The 21,381-nt window shown below is 37.0% G+C and overlaps 1 protein-coding gene across 1 annotated transcript; it reads left to right on the top strand.

The window, feature by feature from the left end:
• The first annotated feature begins 574 nt into the window (after positions 1-574).
• Positions 575-21,023, top strand: LOC123529554 (baculoviral IAP repeat-containing protein 7-like). Its single transcript, XM_053522043.1, has 2 exons — positions 575-600; positions 19,915-21,023. The coding sequence occupies exons 1-2, from the start codon at positions 588-590 to the stop codon at positions 20,931-20,933; spliced, it is 1,032 nt and encodes a 343-aa protein (XP_053378018.1). The 5' UTR covers positions 575-587; the 3' UTR covers positions 20,934-21,023.
• Positions 21,024-21,381: the final 358 nt, after the last annotated feature.

Raw genomic sequence — 21,381 nt, 5'->3', positions numbered from 1 at the left:
TTATAACTTTAATCCCTTAGAATTAATACTAAACCCTCACAAAAATGATATCAAAATAAAATAACGTTTTGGCATCACCTAGCTATAATCAAAGAAGTTAAGCATTTTTTTTTCTGATATTTATCCATATTTTGATGAACACTTAGATATTCACCAACTTTTTGTTGTAGGTAAGATGTACAGTTGATATTTCTGATTTTTTAAACCGATATGATACGTACAACAAATAAACTATAAAAATAATGTATTTTATATAGTTCTTTGACTCAAGGTACAATAAAAGCTGTAACATGCTACGTGCTAGAGCTAATTTCTTGTTACGACTGAGGCATAAATAAAATATATAGTGTCCTTTTCTTTGGCGTTAAATCTATATTTATATAGTGAAAAATCGATAACTTGATTTTATTGACAACATCGTAATACTGTAAAGTACCATTAAAAAGGACAATATGATACAAAATGTGTTTACAATCAACTGTGACCTGCGGTTAGACCCTCCCGTGATCTAAAAATAAACCGGGCAAGCGAACAATATAAAAATAGACTACTGGGAAACCAATATTTTGCGGAGACCACCATGTACAATGGCGTCGTTAGGTATGTTATATTTTCATATTCGTATTGATTGTTTATTGTTATTAAAGATTGTCCTGTAGACAGGTTTTTGTATAGAATGAACCAGTAGGCAGCTGTACTTATAAATTGATCTAATTGGTCATATTTAATGTACTATATCTTCATTTTAACGAGTTAGATTTTTAAATTTATATGTAGGATCTATGATTATGGCACCTACGCTATCTCCATGTTTAGTACCCTAACAGGCATATATATTAGGGTTGTATGCGCTTCGCTTGTACAGATTAACGACCGTTGTTTGGACTCCCTAAAACTTGCAGGAATGGCTAGATATCGATAGCCTTTATCGGAAAGGTCACGGTCAACAGCTACACCACAAAACACAGGGGCGGATCTAGGATTTTGGTTGCGAGTGTGGCATGGAGTTTGTAGAGGGTCCGTGGGACATTATCTTTGGGAAAAAACTTGACAAGCGACAGATTGTGCAGTCTTAGAGTATTTGACATATATTGGACACAATGCTATTTTTTAAAGATCTCGTTGTTTGGTCCCAGTTAACACTTTACAAGTTATTTAATACAATTAGATTCTAAAGTTCTAATGATGTAATTAAATGCTGTCAAAATGTATGTCGCTGCCAGGGTAGGATTATGATTTTATTTTATGATTTGATGTTTTATATAATTGCTTTTGAAAGCAAAGACTTAAAAAATGAAAAATGTCATAAAATACTGGTCAGACCAATAAATTAAACATTTATCATTCACTAGAAACTTCAAATTAGTTGAATATAAGGCATAATGTCAAGTAAGATACTTTATTTTTTTAGGTTTTAATACACAGTTGAGAAACAACAACAACAACAACAACAAAAAAAAACGCGAAAATATACATTCAAAAAGGCCCGCGGGGCAATTTCATGCTTAGATGACAACATAATTTCATTTTCAGGATGTAATCATAACAACTTAAATATACATCGTACATATGCCAGAAAACATTATCAACGGATTTCATTGGGGATTTTCAAACAGAACATCGTATTATTAGGGGCCTACGAAAGCATGGAAGGGACTTCGGGTTTTTTTTATTTTAATTTATCTCGTGGCCACGAGTTATAACTAAGAAAAAAAAAACAAACGAAAAAACAAAAAATGTTATCTCGTGGCCACGAGATATAACAAAAACAATTTCTTAATTCGTGGCCACGAAATATAACTAAGAAAAAACAAACAATTTTTGCTAATTCGTAGCCACGTAGATAAATTAAAATTAAAAAAAAGCCCGATGTCCATGCTTCCGTATATTATACTGTCACTCTTGCCTATTTTTAAATCAGGAAGTAAACTAAGAGCTTGCCAAGTTTCAATTCTACTTGGGGTTTCCAAAATATGTTAGCGATCTTGAGTAGGTTCAGGAAAAAAACAAATTTGTAGTTCAGCATTAATTTGATTAATTAATGCCTTGATCAAAGTTATTGATAGTATTAAGTTTCCTTGATTGAAGAAAGGCGTTCGAACTTGCCGACCGTGTAATATTACTTTTCATTCATTCATTGGCAAATCGATAAAATACATTACCTTTGTCTATTTACAAAATTAAGTGACAAATATGGCCAAGACAATCAACATGAACGTGAATATTACATAAGTGTCAACACATATAAATTCAATTCTTAAGGAGAATATCACAACTGATACAAGAATAATCAATTCAAGAAGCAGTTACATGGTCAAGAGAATGTCGCCTCATTCTAAAATCCGCCATAACATAGTGAGCACTCTTAAGCAGAAGTTTTTTGCTACTTGATGACAGTATATTTGCAAACATTTTCAAAGTGGGCCATGGGTTATGTCCTAAATATTTATTTATTTGGATAACAGAGAAGAAAATGGTATTCTGATTCAACAGCGTTACATGTACATAATTTGCATTTGCGATCATTTCGTTCAATATTTAAATATCTGCCAGATCTGATTCTAAGTTATGAGAACCTAGTCTTAAACATGTGAGTTCTTTTATTAACGAGCTATTGGATACAACATCTAAATATTTTTCATAACAGAATTGTGTTTTGAATTCTCTAAAATAATCAAGCTTGGGCATATTCTGAATACAGGTATTCCAGTTTTGAATATATTGATCTCGTAGACGCTGCTTAAACAAAGGCAAATAGTTGACATTCGTATTAAAGTTGACCCACACATCACTAAAACCTAGACTATAATATTACTGGAAATACACTAAGTATTGTTTCGTCATTCATATATGAAGCAATTAGTCCAAGTGGGTAATTAGCAATCTGACAAACTCACAATAATATCGCGCGTACTTTCTTTTAAAAAAAAGGTATATTGACAACGACATATCGGTCTACATGATATTGACCTAAGTATAGACTTATAAACTTGGTTGGCATACCCAGATAGACCATTATATGTAAACAATTGAATGCAAAACATTGCACTTTCGAAACATATGTTTTATCTTAACAATGAATTAAGATAATTTATGTAAAATAATGCAGAAATATTCGTACCATTCTTGATTACGATTTGGGGAAAAATACAAAATTTTATATAGATAAAGTACACGTCAAAAATGTTTAAATTAAAAGACGGATAAGATCACATACATTCAAACTTTTCAATGATCTGAAATTAGGTAATAGGGTGAAATATAACACAGCAGTTATATGGTTAACAAATCTAAGCTTAACTCGGTACCAGTATATTGAACTTCTCAAATAAAAATGTATAATTTATGCTCAATATCTCACAAAGATCTTGTTTTGTGTATAAAACCTCGTATTAAGAATCTTAAAGATTCGTTCTATTACTTCAGTGTTAATTATTTGCTGAAATTAATCTGGAACATTACAAACATTCAAAAACGATTTCAAACAACAGTTGTTCTTGTGACATCCCAGTTCTTAGATAAATGTTTTCTAAGTGTTTCTCTGTAAATTTTTAAATGCTGATGATTTAAGAAATATCGTATCAATACGAAGGCGTCATAAGAATACTGAATAATTCCACGAGGACGTAGCCCAAGTGAATTATACAAATTAGTGGCAGATAACCGATTCGTATTGTTCGGATATATTAAAATATGGTGCTGCTATTATATTATTAGTCCCCTACTGGTTGAAAACCAGTTTCGGGGACTATAGGAATGCGCTTTTCCGTCATTCCGTCCGTCCGTCCGTCCGCAATTTCGTGTCCGGTCCATAACTCTGTCATCCATGAAGGGATTTTAATATTACTTAGCACAAATGTACCTCATAATAAGACGATGTGTCATGCACAACTTTCAGACCCTTAGCTCAAAGGTCAAGGTCACACTTAGCAGTCAAATGTTAACATAGCATGAACAGGATCTGTTTCGTGTCCGGTCCATAACTCTGACACATTAAGGGATTTTAATATCACTTGGCACAAGTGTTCCCCATGATGAGACGACGTGTCATGTGCAAATCCCGGACCCCTAGCTCAAAGGTCAAGGTCACAATTGGGGGTCAAAGGTCAACAGAGTTTTTTTCCTGTCCCGTCCATAACTCTGCCATCCATGAAGGGATTTTAATATTACTTGGCACAAATGTTCCCCATGATGAGACAACATGTCTTGCGCAAAGCCCAGACCGTTAGCTCAAAGGTCAAGGTCACAATTTGAGGTCAAAGGTCAATAAGGCTTTTTTCCTGTCCGATCCAGAACTCCTTCATCCATCAAGGGATTACAATATTACTTGGCATAAATGTTCCCCATGATGAGACGACGTGTCTTGCGCAAAGCCCAGACCCTTACTCAAAGGTCAAGGTCACAATTTGAGGTCAAAGGTCAATAAGGCTTTTTTCCTGTCCGATCCAGAACTCTTTCAACCATCAAGGGATTACAATATTACCTGGCATAAATGTTCCTCATGATGAGACGACGTGTCATGCACAACACCCAGTACCCTAGCTTAAAGGTCAAGATCACATTTTGAGATCAAGAGTCAAGAGGATTTTTTTCCTGTTCGGTCTATAACTTTGTCATGCAAAACAGGATTTAGATATTATTTGGCACAAATATTCCCTTTGATGAGACAACATGCCATGCACAAAACCCAGGTCCAAGGTCTAATGTCAAGGTCACACTTAGAGACCAAAGGTCAGACACAAGAATGACTTTGTCTGGAGCATTTCTTCTTCATGCATAGAGGGATTGTGATGTAACTTGGCACAAATGTTCACCAACATAAGACGGATTGTCGTGCGCAAGAACCAGGTCCCTAGGTCTAAGGTCAAGGTCATATTTAGAGGTCAAATTCAAGAATGACTTTGTATGGAGCATTTCTTCTTCATGCATGGAGGGATTTTGATGTAACTTGGATCAAATGTTCACCATCATGAGGCACCCTTGTTTTTAGAATTACGTCCCTTTGTTTTACTATAAATAGATTTTATTGTAACTTTTTTTATTACTGGCGGTAGAGAAAAATCGAGACCACTTTTCTGTGATACAACATGCATGTTACATCAAAGTTTTAGGTGTATTTTGACCTATTTCTACCTGGTAAAGAATTTCTTGTGGACTTATATTTCAAAGTTGTTTTTTTAGGATTAATTTCCCTTTGTTGTTACTTTAAATAACTTATTTGATAACTTTTTTATAATCAGCCAAAACAATTCAGTATGAAAACAACTATGGGTTTTTATATATGCACATTTTATTCCAAGTGTGTTGTTATAACATATTGTATTTCATTCACTTATTTCAACTACTTATTTACATAGAAGCAGATAAGACTCAAGGTCAAGGTCACAACTCAAGGTCAAAGGTTTGAGCATTCCATGATGTCTGTGCTCTGTATCTCCTAAACCTTATGAAGGATTTGATTTTCATGAAACTTGGGTCAGATGATCCTCAACCAGACAATATGCAGAACTCATGAGTCAGCCATATTTGCTCAAGGTCAAGGTCAAATGTTTGAGCCTTCCGTTTTGTGTCCGCTCTTTATCTCCTAAACCCCTTGAAGGATTTTAATATGACTTGGCTGTAATATTCCCCTTATCAAGACGATGTGCAAAACGCAAAATTCACCCATGCCAGCTCAAGGTCAAGGTCACAGCTCAAATGTTTGAGTCTTCAATTTCCTGTTCCAACTTTATTGAGATTGTTTGCAAAACCCATGAGCCAGCCATGCAGACTCAAGGTCAAGGCTACTATTAAATATATAATGTACTTAATTAACAACGTCAATGCTTCCACTCAATACCATCAGCCCTTTCACTATCCATAACAGTGGCGGGTGATATAGTTGTCTTTAAGACTGCCTTGTTTGGATTTAATCGCCCCTGCTTTAATTTTTAGCTCGCCTGAGCAGTGCTCATGGTCAGCTGTTGTGATCACGCTGTGTCCGTCGTCTGTCGTCCGATATACGTCCGTCCGTGCGTCCGTCCGTCATTAACAATTGTGTTTAAAATAAATCCTCTCCGAAACCACTGAATGGATTTTGATGAAACTTGGCATAGATATTCGTTGGATGGTCCTCCACCAAATTTTTTCAAACAGTTCCGCTTGGTTGCACATAGGGGCCACCAGAGTTAAAACTAGGAAAATCTTCTATCGACATCTTCTCCTAAGCCGCTTGTCCGATTTTGAAATTATTTCAAACAAACAGTCCTTATGTCACCCTCTACCAAGATTATGCAAATTATACCGATTCTTAAAAAAACAAGGCCGTCAGGGGGCGTGGTCACTTTTCCCTATATGTATATAGTGGAAATTTTAAAAAATTTCTTGTGAAACTGCTGGCCCGATTTCAAAATAATTGTACACAAATGGTTTTTGTGTGACCCTCTACCAAGATTGTTAATCCCCCGCCACAAATGGTGGGGGGTTATAGGAATGGTCTCCGTCCGTCCTTCCGTCTGTCCGTAACACTTTCGTGTCCGCTCTGTATCTCCTAAACCCCTAAAAGGAATTTCATGAAACTTGGGTCAAATGATCGCCTCATCGAGACGATGTGCAGAACCCGTGAGTCAGCCTTGTCGGCTCAAGGTCAAGGTCACAACTCAAAGTCAAAGGTTTGAGCCTTCCATTTTGTGTCCGCTCTGTATCTCCTAAACCCCTTGAAGAAGGAATTTTATAAAACTTGGGTCAAATGATCACCTCATCAAGACGATGTGCAGAACCTATGAGTCAGCCATGCCGGCACAAGGTCAAGGTCACAAATTAGGGTGAAAGGTTTGATCCTTCCATTTTGTGTCCGCACTATATCTCCTACAGCCCTTGAAGGTTTTTCATCAAATTTGGTCAAATGATCACCTCATCAAGGCATTGTGCAGAACGTATGAGTCAGCCATGCCAGTTCAAGGTCAACGTCACAACTGAAGGTCAAAGGTTTGAGCCTTCCATTTTGTGTCTGCTCTGTATGTCCTAATTCCCTTGAAGGATTCATATGAAACTTGAGTCAAATGATCACCTCATCAAGGCGACGTGCAGAACTCATGAATCAGCCATGCCGACTTAAGGTCAAGGTCACAACTCAAGGTCAAAGGTTTTAGCCTTCCATTTCGTGTCCGCTCTATATCTCCTAAACCCCTTGAAGGAATTTTATAAAACTTGGGTCAAATGATCACCTCATCAAAACGATATGCAGAACTTATGAGTCAGCCATGCCGGCTCAGTGTCAAGGTCACAACTTAGGGTGAATGGTTTGAGCCTTCCATTTTGTGTCCACTCTTTTATCTCCTAAACCTCTTGAAGGATTTTCATCAAACTTGGGTCAAGTGATAACCTCACCAAGAACTCATGAGTTATCCATTTCAACTCAAGGTCAAAGGTTTTGAGCTCTGTATATCCTAAACCCCTTGAAGGATTTTCATGAAACTTGGGTCAAATGATCACCTCATCAAGACATTGTGCAGAATTTATGAGTCAGCCATGTCAGTTCAAGGTCAAGGTCACAGTCTTTTACCCTTTCACTATTCATAGCAGTGGCGGGGGATTTAGCTGTCTTTCAGACTGCCTTGTTCAAATTAATTTTGATTCGTCAAAAAACATGGCCGCCGAGGGTTGGTCACTTCCTATATGTATATAGTGGAAACTTTAAAAGTCTTCTTGAGAGAAACTGCTGGCCCGATTTTAAAATAATTTTACACAAATGTTCCTTGTTTTACCCTCTACAAAGATTGTTCAAATTATACCGACTCGCCATAAAACATGGCCGCCAGGGGGCGTGTTCACTTTTCCCTATATGTATATAGTGAAAATTAAAAAAATCTTTTTGTGTGAAACTGCTGGCCCGATGTTGAAATAGTTTTACGCAAATGGTCCCTGTGTGACCCTCTAGTAATAGTGTTCAAATCATTTTGATTTGTCAAAAAACATGGCCGCCATGGGGCATTGTCACTTTTCCCTATACGTATATAGTGGAAACTTTGTGAAACTGCTAGCCCGATTTTGAAATAATTTTACACAAATGTTCCTTCTGTGACCCTCTACCAAGAGTGTTCTAATTATACCGATTCGCCTTAAAACATGGCCGCCAGAGCCCAGGGGGCGTAGTCACTTTTCCCTATATGTATATAGTTAAATTCCAAAAATCTTTCGTGTGAAACTGCTGGCCCGATTTTTAAATAATTTTACACAAATGGTTCTTGTGTGACCTTCTACAAATATTGTTCAAAATTTTCTGATTCGTAAAAAATACATGGCCGCCAGGGGGCCTGGTTACTTTTCATCAACAATTTCTTTAAACAATATCTCCTCATAAACCACTGAATCATGTGGGGAAACACTTGACATGAAAAGGCAGCTTACACGGAAAAATGGCCGATAATTTCTCCGATTCGTCAGGAAAATCAGGTATTTCTATGCATAAACCTTTGTTTTAGATGTTCTAATATATCCTATCATATGCCCCTTACCTTCCGATTTCCTCCGGTACCCATACTTTGTTCCATTCACCAGAGTTTCCCAGAACACTTGGGAAGTTTGAATACATTCGCAGTTTTTTGGATGACGGTATCCACGGACTGACACAATTTTGTCCAGAAAATACAAATTACTGAAGTAAATGACAGTACAACCACATGAAAAGTTAACCAAGTAACCCGTTCAGCATAAACATGTAACAAGCTGGCAGAACTTATCGGCCATTTTTCCGTGTAATCTGCCTTTGTAAGTCACGTGATTCCCCACACTGGGATTTTGATGAATTTTTACGCAAATGATATCTGGGTAGCCGTCTTTCAAAGTTGTTCAAATGGTTCCAGTTAATTGCACATACGGGTCTTTTTAGTTAAAAATAGGTTTTCAGCTCTCAGACTTTAAAAATCCTTTTCTCTAGAGCTTTGGTATTTGGCATGTGATATAAGGGTTTGACTGTCTACCATACTTGTCCAGATTACTGCCCTAAGGTCAAAGAATGACCACGCCCCTGTGTCTGACATCTACTTACTAGAGGCTTTTATATTAGAAATTTTAAAAATCAATAATAGCCAGAGCCTTAATATATGGCGTGAGATAACAGATTTACAATTTCAACCGTAATTGTTCAAATTATTGCCCTAGGTTCGAAAATGTGTATGACATTATGTATATAATATAGGCTAACATAGAAGAAACCTAACTCCGTACTTATACAAACACATTTGAAGCCTTTTACACAGGTGAGCGCTTTGGGGTCCTGTTTTACTCTTTCCGTTTCTTTTATGTTGTGTTTCGATGATGTTTTGTAGTATCCATATTTCAAAATAATCACCCTGATGACTCGCCTCAACATCTAAACCCATGGTAATGTTAGAATTTATTTTATAAGACTTGCATTGCCAACACATATCACACGACCGTACAGTTACAGGTCGTGGGTGCACCAGCATCTAGTTTTACTACAAGTGCTGTTTTTTTTCTTCAGATGTCTTCAAGTGTCGACCCGCCCGCTTAGCTCAGTAGGTAGAGCGTCGGTCTACGGATCGCGGTGTCGTGAGTTCGATCCACGGGCTGGGCGTATGTTCTCCGTGACTATTTGATAAACGACATTGTGTCTGAAATCATTTGTCCTACACCTCTGATTCATGTGGAGAAGTTGGCAGTTACTTGCGAGAACAGGTTTGTACTGGTACAGAATCCAGGAACACTGGTTAGGTTGACAGCCCGACGTTATATGACTGAAATACTGTTGAAAAATGGCGTTAAACCCAAAACAAACAAAATCGTCAAGTGTCGCCATACAACTGTATTCCAGTATGAAGTATAACATCTTCGTCTTGTTGTCCACCGCCTTTTTCGAAGAAATAGAGGAGGTGGGTTTAGAAATAGGCTGCGTCCTTCAGCCTTCTTCCCTTCCGTCCGTCCGTCACGCTTCTTGTCCGGTCCATAACTCTGCCATCCATGTAGGGACTTTGAAATAACTTTGCATAAATGTTCCCCGTAATAAGATAACGTGTCTTGCGCAAGACCTAGACCCCTAGCTCTAAGGTCAAGGTCACACTTTAAGGTCAAAGGTTAACAGGGTCTGTTTCGTGCACGGTCCATAACTCTGCCGTTCATAAAGGGATTTTGAAATTGCTTCTCACAAATATTCCCCTTAATGAGACAACATATCATGCGCAAAACCCAGACCTCAAGCTCCAAGGTCAAGGTCACTCTTAGAGGTCAAAGGTTAACAGGGTCTGTTTCTTGTCCGGGTCATAACTCTGCCATTCATCAAGGGATTTTGAAATTACATGGCACAAACAGGGTCTGTTTCTTGTCCGGTCAATAATAATTTATGAAGGGACTTTAAAATTACATGGCACAGTTGTTCCCTATAATGAGCTGATATGTCCTGCGAAAGACCCAGACCTCTAGCTTTAAGGTCAAGGTCAACTTTGGAGATAGAACATTGTTTGTGTGTGTGTGTGTGTTGTTGTCTTTAGCTCACCTGTCACATAGTGACAAGGTGAGCTTTTGTGATCATGCAGCGTCCGTCGTCCGTGCGTCAGTCCGTCCGTCCGTCCGTAAACTTTTGCTTGTGACCACTCTAGAGGTCACATTTTTTGTGGGATCTTTATGAAAGTTGGTCAGAATGTTCATCTTGATGATATCTAGGTCAAGTTCGATAGTGGGTCACGTGCCTTCAAAAACTAGGTCAGTAGGTCTAAAAATAGAAATACCTTGTGACCTCTCTAGAGGCCATATATTTCACAAAATCTTCATGAAAATTGGTCAGAATGTTCATCTTGATGATATCTAGGTCAAGTTCGAAACTGGGTCACGTTCCATTAAAAACTAGGTCAATAGGTCTAAAAATAGAAAAACCTTGTGACCTCTCTAGAGGTCATATATTACACAAGATCTTCATGAAAATTGGTCAGAACGTTCACCTTGATAATATCTAAATCAAGTTCGAAACTGGGTCACGTGCCTTCAAAAACTAGGTCAGTAGATCTAAAAATAGAAAAACCTTGTGACCTCTCTAGAGGCCATATATTTCATGAGATCTTCATGAAAATTTGTCAGAATGTTCACCTTGATGATATTAAGGTCAGGTTTGAAAGTGGGTCACGTGCCGTCAAAAACCTGGTCAGTAGGTCAAATAATAGAAAAACCTTGTGACCTCTCTAGAGGCCATATTTTTCATTGGATCTGTATGAAAATTGGTCAGAATGTTCATCTTGATGATATCTAGGTCAAGTTCGAAAGTGGGTCACGTGCCGTCAAAAACTAGGTCAGTAGGTCAAATAATAGAAAAACCTTGTGACCTCTCTAAAGGCCATATTTTTCATGGGATCTGTATGAAAGTTGGTCTGAATGTTCATCTTGATGATATCTAGGTCAAGTTCGAAACAGGGTCATGTGCGGTCAAAAACTAGGTCAGTAGATCTAAAATTAGAAAAACCTTGTGACCTCTCTAGAGGCCATATTTATGAATGAATCTCCATAAATATTGGTCTGAATGTTCATCTTGATGATATCTAGGTCACGTTCGAAAGTGGGTCAAGTGCCATCAAAAAGTAGGTCAGTAGGTCAAATAATGATAAAACGTTGTGACCTCTCTACAGGCCATATTTTTCATGGGATCTGTATGAAAATTGGTCTGAATGTTAATCTTGATGATGTATAGGTCAAGTTTGAAACTGGGTCAACTGCGATCAAAAACTAGGTCAGCAGGTCTTGAAATAGAAAAACATTGTGACCTCTCTAGAGGCCATGCTCTTGAATGGATCTTCATGAAAATTGGAGTGTTCACCTTGATGATATCTAGATCATATTTGAAACTGGGTCACGTGCCTTAAAAAACTAGGTCAGTAGGTCAAATAATAAAAAAACCTTGTGACCTCTCTAGAGGCCATACTTTTCATGGATCTGTATGAAAGTTGGTCTGAATGTTCATCTTGATGATATCTAGGTCAAGTTTGAAAGTGGGTCAACTGCGGTCAAAAACTAGGTCAGTAGGTCTGAAATTATTAAAATCTTCTGACCTCTCTAGAGGCCATATTTTTCAATGGATCTTCATGAAAATTGATCTGAATGTTCACCTTGATGATATCTAGGTCAGTTTCAAAACTGGGTCACGTGGAATCAAAAACTAGGCCAGTAGATATAAAAATAGAAAAACCTTGTGACCTCTCTAGAGGCCACATGTTTCATGAGATCTTCATGAAAATTTGTGAGAATGTTCACCTTGATGATATCTAGGTAGAGTTCAAAACAGGGTCACGTTCCTTCGAAAACTAGGTCAATAGGTCAAATAATAGAAAAACCTTGTGACCTCTCTAGAGACAATATTTTTCAATGGATCTTCATGAAAATTGATCAGAATTTTTATCTTGATAATATCTAGGTCAAGTTCAAAACTGGGTCACATGAGCTCAAAAACTAGGTCACTATGTCAAATAATAGAAAAAACGACGTCATACTCAAAACTGGGTCATGTGGGAAGAGGTGAGCGATTCAGGACCATCATGGTCCTCTTGTTATTTTGTGGGGGGTGTTGTTGTTGTTGTTCTTTCCTTTATCTGGTCTGTAACTTTGTTATTCATTGGTGTATATCCAAATAATTTGCCATAGATATTCACCATTACAAGACATTTTGTCATGCAAAGGTCAAAGTTACAGACACTCAAGTTAACTTTCTTTTTTTCTCAAGGTGAGCTATTGTGATCGCTCACCGTCCGGCGTCCGCCTACACTTTTTTTTAAACAACATCTCCTCCTAAACCAACTTCACAGGGATCTTCCGTGTGTCGTCTCCTTTAAAAATTATTCAAAGAATTGAATTCCTTACAGAACTCTGGTTGCCATGGCAACCGAAATGAAAATCTTTAAAAATCTTCTTGTCGAGAACCACAGGTTATAGGGCTTTTATATTTTGTATGTAGCATTATCTAGTGGTCTTCTACCAATATTGTTCAAATTACCCCCCTTGGGTCAAATATGGCCCGGCCCTAGGGTCACATGGTTTACATAGGCTTATAAAGGGAAAACTTTGAAAATCTTTTTGTCTGAAACCATAGCACCTAGGCCTTTGATATTTGGTTTGTAGCATTGTCTGGTGGTCCTCTACCGCGATTGTTCAAATTATGCCCCTCGGGTGAAAAGAGGCCCTGCCTCAAGGGTGGGGGTTCCCATGCTTTACATAGATTTATATAGGAAAAATCTTTTTAAAAAACTTCTTGACTGAAACCACAAGACGTAGGCCTTTGATCTTTGGTATGTAGCATTGCCTTATGGTCTTCTACCAAGATTGTTCAAATTATGACCCTGTGTTGAAAAGAGGCGTCGCCCCGGGGGTCTCAAGTTTTATATAGACATATAGGATTTTTTTTTAAATCTTCTTGTCTGAAACTGGAAGGCCTAGGCTTTTGAAATTTGGTATGTAGCATTGCCTAGTGGTCCTCTACCAAAATTTTTCAAATTATGCCTCTGTGGTAAAACAGAGGCCCTGCCCTGGGGGTCCCAAGTTGTACATAGACTTACGTAAGTAAAAACTTTAAAAAAATCTTCTAAACTGAAAGTTCAAGACCTATGCTTTCGATATTCGGTATGTAGCATTACCTAGTGGCTCTCTAACAAAATTGTTCAAATTATGCCCCTGGGGTGAAAAGAGGCCCCGAGGGTCGCTTAGTTTTTATATGAGTTACATAGGAAAAAATACTTCAGAAATTATCTGATCAAATTCCCTAGACTGTTTAATTATAATTACCTTATGACCCCAAGTAATTAGGGGTCACTTGACTGTGACATTGACCTACTGACGTACTTTCATGTTTTTAAGCCTTGAAATTTGAATGACATATGAAGTTTTGCACATCGATCTTAAAACTGACTTTCAGTGACCGTGAATGTGACCTACTGACCTACTTTCTTAATATTTTAGGATCAGTTTGACATTTGAAACATGTATCTCATATTACTCAGGTGAGCGATACAGGGGCATCATGACCCTCTTGTATATGATAAAATACAATACATGTGTTTTTATATCAGTTTTCTCACTATTTTAAACATGAAATTATGTTTAAAGTAAGATGATTGGTATTGATAGATATAAAAAGCTGTTATTATGGAAACCAAGGCACAAGTTATAAGTTAATGGTATATATAGGTAAATGCAGCATTGCTATGGTTGCAACAAATTAGGTTGATATATAGTGCAGTATAGACTAGCTCCTAGACTATGATATATCTTTTTTACATTTTTAGCTCATCTGATTTTTGGAAAAAAAAATGATGAGTTATTGTCATCACTTGAGCGGTTGTCGGCGTCGGCGTCGGCGTTGCCTGGTTAAGTTTTATGTTTAGGTCAGCTTTTCTCCTAAACTATAAAAGCTATTGCTTTGAAACTTGGAATACTTGTTCACCATCATAAGCTGACCCTGTATAGCAAGAAACATAACTCCATCTTGCTTTTTGCAAGATTTATGGCCCCTTTTGTACTTAGAAAATATCAGATTTCTTGGTTAAGTTTTATGTTTAGGTCAACTTTTCTCCTAAACTATCAAAGCTATTGCTTTGAAACTTGGAATACTTGTTCACCATCATAAGCAGACCCTGTACATCAAGAAACATAACTCCATCTTGCTTTTTGCAAGAATTATTGCCCCTTTTGGACTTAGAAAATCAGTTTTCTTGGTTAGGTTTTATGTTTAGGTCAGCTTTTATCCTAAACTATCAAAGCTATTGCTTTAAAACTTGCAACACTTCTTCACCATCATAAGCTGCCCATGTACAGCAAGAAACATAACTCCATCCTGCTTTTTGCAAGATTTATGGCCCTTTTTGGACTTAGAAAATATCAGATTTATTGGTTAAGTTTTATGTTTAGGTCAACTTTTCTCTTAAACTATCAAAGCTATTGCTTTGAAACTTGCAACACTTGTTCACCATCATAAGCTGACCCTGTACAGCAAGCAACATAACTCCATCCTGCTTTTTGCAATAATTATTGCCCCTTTTGGACTTAGAAAATCATTTTCTTGGTTGAGTATTATGTTTAAGTCAACTTTTCTCATAAACTATCAAAGCTATTGCTTTAAAACTTGCAACAGTTTTTCACCATCATAAGTGGACACTGTACATCAAGAAACATAACTCTATCCAGCTTTTTGCAAAAATGATGGCCCTTTTTAGACTTAGAAAATCATGGGTAGGACAATATTTCTATTATACAAAAAAAATCAGATGAGCGTCAGCACCCGCAAGGCGGTGCTCTTGTTATGATTAATTCTAACACGACCAGCAAATAACCTACATACATATAGAGCAAAATCCATCTCGGGTTATTCTGCAATAAACCACTCGCGTGCAATGACGTCATCCGATTCAGGTGCGTAGCACGGTCGTAAAAAGTAGTAACCATTTTTAGCTCGACTATACGAAGTATAAGGAGAGCTATCCTACTCGACCCGGCGTCGGCGTCTTTCCGCGTCCCCACCTTGGTTAAAGTTTTTTTACACTTTCTCTTTTTTCAACTTATCTCTGTAATTACTTGATGGATTTGATTCAAACTTGAAATACTTATTCCTCATCATCATCCACATCATCTGACACAAGGGCCATAACTCTGGCGCCAATATTTTATGAATTATTCCCCCTTTTCACTTAGATTTTCAGGTTAAGTTTTGATGCACTTTCACTCTATCTCTGTTATTACTGAATGGATTTGATTCAAACTTAAAATAGTTGTTCAACATCATCACCCACATCATATGACTCAATGTGCATAACTCTGGCACCATTTTTTCATGAATTATTCCCCCTTTTTACTTAGAATTTCAGGTTAAACTTTTGGTGCACTTTCACTCTACCTCTGTTATTACTGAATGGATTTGATTCAAACTTCAAATAGTTGTTCAGCATCATCACCCACATCACATGACACAAGATGCATAACTCTGGCACATTTTTCTTGAATTATTCCCCTTTTTACTTAGAATTTCAGGTTAAAGTTTTATGCACTTTCACTCTATCTCTGTTATTACTGAATGGATCTGATTCAAACTTAAACAATTGGTCATCATAATTACCCTTATCATATGTCACAAGGTGCATAACTCTGACACCAATTTTTCATTAATTATTCCCCCTTTTTATTTAGAATTTTAGGTTAAAGTTTTGATGCACTTTCACTCTGTCTCTGTTATTACTGAATGGATTTGATTCAAACTTAAAATAATTGTTCACCATCATCACCCACACCATATGACACAAGGTGCATAACTCTGGTACCAATATTTAATGAATTATGCCCCTTTTTGCTTAGGATATACTTATATAGTGTTTTAATACATTTTATCTTTACCTCTCTTATTACTTTAAGTTGATATTTTTGACATAGACTAAGGCTATTGTGCAATATCTTCATCCACAATTGGAGTCATTAAACACTCCAGTGACAGCTCTAGTTTCCTTAGATGTGCCCAGTTTCACTATCCAGCATCGAAATAGTCGAGCGCGCTGTCTCCTGTGACAGCTCTTGTTTCTTACACTGTTGATACTAGTATGTCGTGTTAGAATCGAAATGATAAGTTCCCAAGTGTGATTTATCGTAGAATAACCCGAGTTTTTCGTTCTTACGCGAAATAATATATCACGAAGGCCGTAGGCATAAGAACTCAAAACTCGGGGTTATTCTACGTGATATATTCTTACGCATAAGAACTCAAAACTCTGGTTATTCTACGATAAACCACGTTTGAGAACTTATTAGTTCTTAAATGTAGTGAACTGAGCCAGTCTATACCCTATGCCCAATATCATATCATTCCTCTGTGAAAATCTCTGAAATAGACTGGCTTTTGTCTCTATGGAAATGAAGAAGTCAGAAAAGGGAAAAATGTAGAAATATATTTATTATCAGTCTAGTGGCTAGTCTAAGTACAGTAGTGCGTCAGCAGTAGAATAAAAAAAATCTAGTCTATGATCTAAAACCAGTTATTTTAGTACTATATACTATATATATATATTGTAAGTGTCATGCATTTCATTTGTTTATTAATTACCTCCCTTTAATGTGATAAAATATTTCATTATTTTTCTGTTTATTTTTCTTTACCCATTTTAAAAAATTTAATTAAATTAAATCTTTAAGATACAGATATACGCAATCGAAAGTACCCGCAATAAAGATTCCAGACATTTTCAATTTTAGCTCACCTGAGCCAAAGGCTCATGGTAAGCTTTAGTGACCGCTCAATGTCGCCGTGTGTCGTCCGTCCGTCAACATTTTCTAAAAAAAATCTTCTTGAAAACCACTGGGCAGAATTGTACCAAACTGGTCCTTGGGTGGTCCCCTTTAAAAAATGTTCAAAGAATTTAATTTCATGCAGAACCCTGGTTGCCATGGCAACCGAAAGGAAAAACTTTTAAAATCGTCTTGTCCAAAACCGCAAGACGTAGAGCCTTGATATTTGGCATGTGACATCATCTTATGGTCCACTATCAAGATTGTTCAAATTTTGCCCCTGGGGTGAAGAAAGGCCCCGCCCTGGGGGTCACTCGTTTTACATAGACTTACATAGTAAAAAACATTAAAAATCTTCTTGTCTAAAACCACAAGATATAGGCCTTTGATATTTTATATGTAGCATTACCTTGTGATCCTCTAACAATTTTTTTCAAATTATGCCCCTAGGGTGAAAAGAGCCCCTGCCTCGGGGATCGGGGGTCCCGTGTTTAACATAGACTTACATAGAAAAAAAAACTTTAAAAATCTTCTTGCCTGAAAATGCAAGGCCTAGGCTTTTGATATTAAAGTGGAAAACTGCGCATTTTTCAAGTACAAATCAAGCTGAAGTAGATGTGTGAGAAAAAAAGGGTGAAGGAAATTACAGCTTTTAACCCAATATAACAAACTCTTCCTGTTACCAGTACAAGATAATTACTTTCCAAATATGACTTTTCTTATTTTGACTGGGGCAGTCATTTTTAAAAAAGTCAAACTGCACGCGTGAGTTGCTTCCCTTCAACTAGAGAAATCTCTACCTATAGGTAAGGGAGATCACTGCGTAGAAGACTGAAGAAAAAAACTATTATCTTATTAGTCTGATTTCTTTATTTCTAGAGCATCAACTTCAAATACTTATGCGGTATTATCGTTAATTTAACAAATTTAGATGCACAGCAACCGAAAATTGCTTTTATAAAACATTCACCAAAAACACACTATGTGCAGTAAGATGCGCATAATGCCACTTTTAAAGTGGAAAAATGCGCATGTTTCAAGTACAAATCAAGCTGAAGTAGATGTGTGAGAAAAAAAGGGTGAAGGAATCCTGTTACCAGTACAAGATAATTACTTTCCAAATATGACTTTTCTTATTTTGACTGGGACTTTTCTTATTTTGACTGGGGCAGTCATTTTAAGAAAAGTCAAACTGCACGCAGGAGTTGCTTCCCTTCAACTACAGAAATCTCTACCTATAGGTAAGGGAGATCACTGCGTAGAAGACTGAAGAAAAAAAACTATTATCTTATTAGTCTGATTTCTTTATTTCTAGAGCATCAACTTCAAATACTTATGCGGCATTATCGTTAATTTAACACATTTAAATGCACAGCAACCGAAAATTGCTTTTATAAAACATTCACCAAAAACACACTATGTGCAGTAAGATGCGCATAATGCCACTTTAAATTAACTAGAGCACACTCCTACTACATATAACAACGAACCATTACATTATTATCAAACATAAGAATTCAGTATTAAATCGCAACATCAAATCATTTATTAAAAGAAGTTTGAATTTTTGTGCCTCCACAACTCAGTGCAGGGGGAATATAGATTCGGTCTTGTGCGTCTGTCCGTGCGTGCGTCCGTCCGAAAAAAACGTTTGTGACGCGCCTAGCTCAAAAAGTATTTAATATAAATTGATGAAACCTTGCATGAGTCTTTATCATGATATGAACTTGTACACCTACTATTTTTCGTCTGGCTCCGCTCCCAATTTCCAGAGCTATGGCCCCGGAAATAGTCAAAAATGCACATTTTTACCATGTGACGCGCCTAGCTCAAAAAATATTCCATATATTAAATTGATGAAACCTCCTACGAGTCTTAATCGTGATTTGAACTTGCGCACCTCATATCTTTCGGCTGACTCCGTCCACTAAAGAGTTATTATGGCCCCTGAAATAGTCAAAAATGCACATTTTCACCTTGTGACGCGCCTAGCTCAAAAAGTGTTTCATACAAATTGACGAAACCTTGCATGAGTCTTCATCATGATATGATCTTGCGCACCGCTTATTTTACCTTCTGGCTCCGCCCCCTATTTCCAGAGTTATGGCCCCCGAAATAGTCACAAATGCACATCGTCACTTTGTGACGTGCCAAACTCAAAAAATATTTCATATAAAGTATTGCATGAATCTTAAAACTTGCGCACTTACTATTTTTCGTCTGGGTCCCTCCAAGATTTTCAAAGTTATGGCCCTTGAAATAGTAAAAAATACACATTTTCACCTAACGACGTGCCTAGCTCAAAAAGTTTTTGATGTAAATTCACGAAACCTTGCATGAGTCTTTATCATGATGTGACCTTGCATACTTTACAATCTTCTTGAGATTTTAGCGCTAATTACAGAGTTACGGCCCTTGAAATAGCCAAAACAGTGGATTTTTTTGTTTGTGATGCTTATAGATCAAAACGTATATGGCCTAGAATAATGGATACTTTCTATAAAATATTTATTGAGCTATACCCTTAAGACTGCAAACATTTTAATCATTGCCTCTTATTTGTGACAAATGTACCAGTGAGGGTACACCCAGTGTCCTACAGACACATTTTAGTTAATAAGATATTTTTTTTGATCTTAAAGTCGTTTTAAAACAGATTGTTACTATTTTTTTTCACAGAAAACTTATATCAAATGGCAGGTGTTCATCCTGGAGAGAATGTTACGGGAGAAGATATTCAGGCTTACTTTCGGAACAGACGAAATCAAGGTAACCGCATTGAACACGACGGTAATAACACATCAACAGGACTGCGCAGTGAAGTGCCTAGGAATGGTGGACAACGTTCTAAGTGTGATAGCCTTGGTATTTTGATAGGTAAACCCAAGTACAGACAATATTGTACCATTGATTCACGAATTAAATCATTTGAAAAGTGGCCTAAAGGCAAAACACAAGATATAAAGCAACTTGCAGAAGCTGGGTTTGCATATACAGGCGTAGATGACTCTGTAAGATGTTTTTATTGTAGCATAGGACTTAGAGACTGGCCGAATGGAGCTTGTCCATGGGAACAACACATTTTAGCCAGTGAGGAATGCGGTCATGTGATTCAATGCAGAGGAAAAGCATATGTTAGAAAAATTCTAGGAGAAAGCGACCAAGATTCTGATGTTGAGGTTGATGATTCGAATGAGTTCGTGGACACTGTAAAAGAAGCTATGCATAGAAATCAGGAGGCTGTTTTTGCAGCAAGAGAGTATTGTGAAAATGAAGAACTCTTAAGAAGAGCAGTTAAATCATTGATAAAGAATAATATACAGAAGGAAAATATACAGAAACAAATTTCAGCTGTTGAACTCGTGAAAGCAATACAAGAAATCGAAGAGAGAAACATAGAACAGACAGACACAACTAAACAAGTTCCTGAAAACAAAAAGCCAGACAATATTGAAACAGATGGAGAAGCTTCGGAATCTGAAGAAGAAGCTTCGGAATCTGAAGAAGATATCGAAGAGACTAACAGAAAACTTAAAGATCCAGTAACTTGTAAAATATGTTTTAATGCAATTGCTTGTATTATTACACTGCCATGTGGTCACATGGTCTGTTGCTCACAGTGTATCCCAGCTTTGACTAAATGCGCAGTTTGCAGGGCGCAAATAAAAGGGACCGTTCGAGCTCTGATGGCCGTTTAAATATGATAATGATATATTCGATTATTCGAAAGAAAGGTTTAAAATATTGTCAACAAATATATACATTTTAAAAAGTTCCTTAACCGAGAACAGTTGCGGAATTTTCTGTTTTTATAGTACATTGTTTGTGTGTACTTTCCGTCCGCTGAATGTTTATTAATTTGAAAAAGATTTTATATATCAAGTTACCCTCCCTAAACTGCATTGATTCTAGATTGAATTTCTAGTAGCGTGCATCTTCATATCTGGCAATATTTTAGGAAAGATAACGCTAGATATTTTGTAGCAAACGTCCTTTTGCTACATAGAAAACATTGGCGTTAACTCACCTGAGCGCAGATTGGTCAAGCTGAGCTCTTGTGATCATCTTGTGACCGTCGTCCAATTTCGTTGTTTACATTCTTTTCACGGACTTGAATCACTTGTCCCTCATTTCTGTGGATTCGAT

This window comes from Mercenaria mercenaria, chromosome 13 (assembly GCF_021730395.1).
Source record: "Mercenaria mercenaria strain notata chromosome 13, MADL_Memer_1, whole genome shotgun sequence".
In the NCBI taxonomy this organism is placed as follows: Eukaryota; Metazoa; Mollusca; class Bivalvia; order Venerida; family Veneridae; genus Mercenaria; species Mercenaria mercenaria.
The sequence above is the reverse complement of the archived record's forward strand: the minus strand, read 5'-3'. Positions and strand labels throughout refer to the sequence as shown.